Here is a 5,628-nt window from a genome sequence, read left to right on the forward strand (position 1 = left end):
TATGTTCGCCATTTATTTTTTACCGGATATCTTAAGCAGCAACTAAGCAGACTTGGGATGTGACACTTTCAACAGCCTCCGAATTCTTTGCAAATGAAAAAAGGAACAAAGAAAGCAGCACCTTTAACTCCGGTTAAGACAAAAGAAGAAAAGGAGTTACCTAGTGAAAATGAGCTTCGTTTACAATCTGAGTAAGTTTCTCTGATGAATTGCAGCTAAAAAATTTTCTAATATATTGCGTGAATGTGTTGTAATTTGACGAAGGTTTTGTGATTTATGAATTACATCTACCAAAAAATATAAGAGCATACAAACCTCAGTCGAGAAGTGTTCTTTTTTTCATTTTTTTTTGAAATGAAGGGTTGATTTAGCAAACCATCAATTTATTTTCTTAAAGTTTAGAAAAGATCACTGAAGAGCTTTCAAAGGTCAAGGTTCTCATAGAACAAGCGTATCCTTTCTGATAATTTAAGTTGTTTATTTTCGCCTTACTTTTGTTTTATTGGTGTGCATGTTGTTTAATAAATAACAAGAAAATATATGGATAAGCGAAGCACTTGACAAATAATAGTCACCGAGAAAACGAGTTTCTACAACAAGAAGCTGACACTGTCACATTGGAGACGGTAACTTTCCCTATATATATATATATATATATATATATATATATATATATATATATATATATATATATATATATATATATATATATATATATATATATATATATATTATTTTCATTTAAAATCAATCTAGCATGAATATTTGACGTATATTACAAATAAGAAACAGAAACGCAAAAAAGCCGTGATTTCTTTGGGTGACTGGTATGCAGAGCAAATCAGGGAGATAAAAGAGAAAAAAGAAGAAGAGCTAATCTCGTACGAGCAAACGCGACAAAGTAAGAAACATGGACTCCATTGCTAACTTTCTTTTTTTTTTATCTATTCATTTATCGATATTATTAATAAATATTTTAGCGTATACTCATCAAACCCAAGCAGAGTTAAGGTTTCATGATATGAAACTAACAGACCATTCTGCTGCTGTGCAGTGTGGTCAATTTTATTATATCTTCGCTATGTGCCACTACAAAGTGTATCTGAACACACTACACAAAAAGATTTTGTCATGTTCAAAATGATGCAATATTTATGATTAATGTTTTATGTTAAGTCTATATTATGTGACTAAATTTGATGATTCTACTAGGCAAAGAATATACAAACATTTTAATATATTTAGCTAGTGTTTTTCAAGAATTAAGAAAGATACCATTAAGAGACTTTTATGCACATCTGATTTTGTCGTTTCAACTTACAAAAAGACTGCCATCACTTTTGGTGTGCTGCTGATACTTTTTTTTTTTTATACAGATTTATTTTTCTAATTAATTAGTTTTTTGTCACAACGCAATTTTCATTCTATAAATACGACTTGCTCGTCATGGACCATTATGGTATTCCAATCAGAAAACTAAGGAACAAAAGCTTCTCTTTTATTAATTTGAATAAAAACTCCTTAATTTTTACAAACTGGAACATTTACATTTTCATATTTTAAACGAAGCAAACTTAAGTTATTTAACTTTTACATGAATAAAACCAAAGCAAAATGTCGATCCTTTTTTAAAAAAATGGAATGTAGCTCTCAAGAGAAAAAGAAAAAAAAGAAACAAGAGCTATAGAAAATGCCTAATTCGTCTAATTTATTCAATTTAAGGTCTTTAATGCGTTATTAGACTTCAAAAGTCCTCAAAACTTATTAAATTACTTGGGTACTTTATTATTCCGTGAAAGAGAGAGAAGTTAGGAGTACCTTTATGTTGTCTACAGACAATTTGTCGTTCAACTAGACTCATGTAAGAAATTTGACAATGAGAGCAAGCTTAACATGTGATCTTAAAGGAGATTAATAAGCTATAACCTAAGAAAATAACCTTTAATTCATATACACCTGAAATAGGTATACATATCTTTACGCATTCCCTATGATGTCATGGCAATAGACAACTTTAAAAAAAAAAGTCATAATTTATAATTTTTTTTTTACTGTCTAAAAGCTGTATAAAATCAGCCAATCGTATGGGATGACTATACTGTTGTTTATTTATAAATAAAATACAAACACAAGATTTTTTGAAAATAAACAGAAATGCACTAAAATTTTCATATAAATTAATTTGGAAAGCAAAAATAATGGTCAATAACATTTAACTATTGCAAAGTCACATACTTTCAGCATGAGAGTCACATGTTTTTATAGATTAACGACTAATAAACAAATATTTTTTTAAAAAAAAAAGCTTCTATAAAGTTACTTTGAAAGCACCAGGTAACGGTTCTATAAAAACCTGTGTAAAGTCACCCCAAAAGACAATAATAGAAAACTTTTACAAGTTTATAAAAAATTTTGGGATTTATTCTTGGCTAAGTGAGTATGAGGGTGTTTATTAAGACTCAATTGAAGTATCGAAGCAGATAAAAGTGCTTTATAACTTTTTTAATGCTACATTTATAGAATTGAAAGAAGTAATAACCAAAAAGGAAGCGGAGTTAGCTGAAATAAAGAATGAAACTGAAGATTTAAATGAGTACAAGGTAAAGAAATTTCTTATTTTAAAAAAAAATGTCATTTCTTTTCCAATTTTTTTTATGTTCCTTAGGCGGGGGTTGATCTGATTTTAATGATGCTACCTTAGCTACCTTAGCTTATATCTAAAACTGATTATGTTTTTAACTAATTTCGAATTAACTGATTATGTTTTTAACTAATTTCGAATTATCATTAGCAATGTTTAAAGTTTTTCCAGTTATAAAGAAAGTTGCCTCTTGCACATTTCAAAATTTACGGCATACAGATCTTCGCAAAAAAAAAAAAGATTTATTTTAAAATAGGTTTTGTTCTGGCAAAAAACAACTATTCCAAATTGTTTTGTCTACAATGGAAAACATGTTAAAAATTAGCAATAAATAATTTTATTGCCTGTAATACCCTTAATGAGATGATTGCTTTGCTCGACACGGAAACGCCGTTTCCACAGATAATGAAGGAAGCTGGATCATCTCTAAGCCCATTTGAATAATAACTTATATGAACGACGCTACATAACCAAACGACGACTAAGTTCTATTCCTAAAAAACTTAAATTTCTTTCCTGTGTGTAAAACAAAACAATTTTAAAAACATTCATCTAAACTAATGATAACGACAAACCTCGTTATATTCGGATATTGTCTATCTGATTAAAGTTGAATTACTTTACAGATTGAAAAACAGTTTAAACATGACATCTCAAACATAAGTCAGGATCAGAAAGGAAAGCCAGATTGACAGGAACCCCATCAATTTAATGAAAAACATAGCAGAAGACCTCAATGTGTCTGAAGTAGCAGTGTGAAGGGTTGTAAAAATAACATTGGTGCCAGATCATTGGCTTCAACTAAATTGTTTTTCCTTGCTGACCGCCAAAAGGCTCTCAGACTATGACGTTCTGAAAATCTCCTTCATATATTGAAGAAAAAAACGTCTGTTTGTTTTTGTTTCCAGACAAAAAATGCTTCATGATTTATCCATCCAGTAGCAACCGAACTGACTGTTTCATTACCAATCTAAAACTTTAAGCATCATGCACAGGTTATAATTTTCGGACTCCTTGCATCTTTAAAAAAAATATGAGAAGATGGGTATCCAGCGCAGGTTTTCAAGGCTTATGTCCTTCCTTGGGTTGGTGCCACATTCCCTGACCCACAAGAAGTTTTTTTGTTAAAGATGGTGCGCCTTGTCACAAAGCAAAGATGTGGAAATCTGGTTTTCTGAGACCATGAACTTTAGATCTCTTCGCCTGATTTAAACCCTGTGTAGGCGTACATTGAGGCCAGGGCCTGTAATTGTTAGACAACGGTGAAGACGTTGTAGGGTAGTATCAAGGTTTGACGAGTCATATCGTGGTATGGTATCGGTCCCCTGGTCAAAATTAATGGAATTTCGGATCAATACAAGTACAAAGATATATTGCAAAACGTAATGGAACCGTATGCTGATGATAACCTACCTGTTACTTGGATTTTAATTCATGACAACGACCCAAAGCATACTGCCAGATCTGTAAAAATTTGGCTTTAGGAAAATAAAATTAATGTTCTAGAATGGCCTCCCAAAGTCCCGATCTAAATCCGATTGAGAACTTATGGTACGATATTTGGTGGCTTTACGAGATAGACGAAACTCTAATTTTAATGAGTTTTGAGGGGAAATTCAAAAGTCTGGAATGCCACTACTGTCAAACAATGTCAAAGGCTCAACAAAATATTACTCAACAAAATATTACTCAACAAAAAATATTAACGTTTAAATGTTTTTGACTTTCAAACAGGACAATTTTTTTTCGTTTGATGTGCTATTTGTATGATCACAACTTTTCGTTGTTTTTTGTAAACTTTTCGTAAACGTTGTTTTCGTAAACGTTTGTAAACGTTGTTTTTTGTAAACTTTATAAATATTTATACTTCAGTTAAAAATTTTTTTTTTCTTATGATTTATAGCTAGTAAGTGGAAATTGATTAATTAATATCATCTTTTTTTTTTATTTCCCTAATAAAGAAAGAAATTATATTAACTTTAATATATTGAAGAAATGGGAACATACGGGAGGGAAAAAAATGTTAGCAGAGTTGTCCTTATGCTAATCTCATTTAAATGAATCGATACTAAGATTTCTTAGGAAATTTAATTTAAAAGATAAATACTTATGTGTTTTTTTTTAAAAAATGAACTTGTGTATAGAAAAAAATGAACTAACTTCTTAAAAAAATTTTTTTTTAAATTATTACACCTTAGATATTGCAGCAGCATCAGAACTCAAAAATCAGCGCGCTTGAAAAGCGAGTTAACGAGTTACGAATTAGGCACAATGAGTCAGTACAAAGTCTACAATCCAAGTTTTTAGAAGAGAACATCAAGTTTGAGCAGGATTCTAGAGATCAGTTAAAAAGGCTCACCAACGAAACTAAAAAAGTAATTACTATATTTAAAACGATTTCTTTACTTCTAGTTTAATTGATATTAAACAAAATTGTTGGGAAGAATATATTTGTATATTTACGAAAATATATCGAAGTTTATTTACCATTTTATCTTAAGATATGTTTACGATTTTGCGTTTAGGAAGTGCACTTATGCCTACACAACCATTCAATGCGAATCAAAAGAGAGAATCGAGCACTTAGAAAAGAGTTAATCGACCTGATAGAAAAAAATACAGCATTACATGAACAAAAGATTCGACTTGAAGAAGAAAGAAAGATTCTAACGTATGAAAAAGAGACTAAAGAAAAATTGGAATGTCTAAAGCAAGCTCGAATTGATGCAGCATCAAAGTTTTGCGAATCTGAAATTGTAGAGCGACAAGACTGACGCCCATCATCAAATGGTAGATTTTTTAAAAACGACTTATATTTCAACTAAAAACTTTTAAAATGCATCCTATTACCTTTTCGAATGTTTGTTATTCTTTATAACTATTGAATTAAAAAAGAAATTTCAGTCGATATTCTCATTCCTCCCAGAGTATTTGTAGTACTAACCCAAACCAACCGGGCGGGGCAGGGGCATTAAAAAACTCAATAA

At 30.4% G+C, this 5,628-nt stretch overlaps 1 protein-coding gene across 1 annotated transcript; it reads left to right on the forward strand.

Annotated features, from left to right (window-relative positions):
• The first annotated feature begins 31 nt into the window (after positions 1 to 31).
• LOC149878345 (coiled-coil domain-containing protein 166-like) lies at positions 32 to 5,456 on the forward strand. The gene is made up of 7 exons (XM_090072625.1): positions 32 to 191; positions 398 to 451; positions 572 to 626; positions 757 to 901; positions 2,521 to 2,600; positions 4,840 to 5,016; positions 5,167 to 5,456. The coding sequence occupies exons 1-7, from the start codon at positions 94 to 96 to the stop codon at positions 5,413 to 5,415; spliced, it is 858 nt and encodes a 285-aa protein (XP_089928751.1). The 5' UTR covers positions 32 to 93; the 3' UTR covers positions 5,416 to 5,456.
• Positions 5,457 to 5,628: the final 172 nt, after the last annotated feature.

The sequence above is a fragment of the Hydra viridissima genome, unplaced genomic scaffold, assembly GCF_058129835.1.
Source record: "Hydra viridissima isolate aposymbiotic clone 2 unplaced genomic scaffold, HvirCarnegie_v1 scaffold_15, whole genome shotgun sequence".
NCBI lineage: Eukaryota > Metazoa > Cnidaria > Hydrozoa > Anthoathecata > Hydridae > Hydra > Hydra viridissima.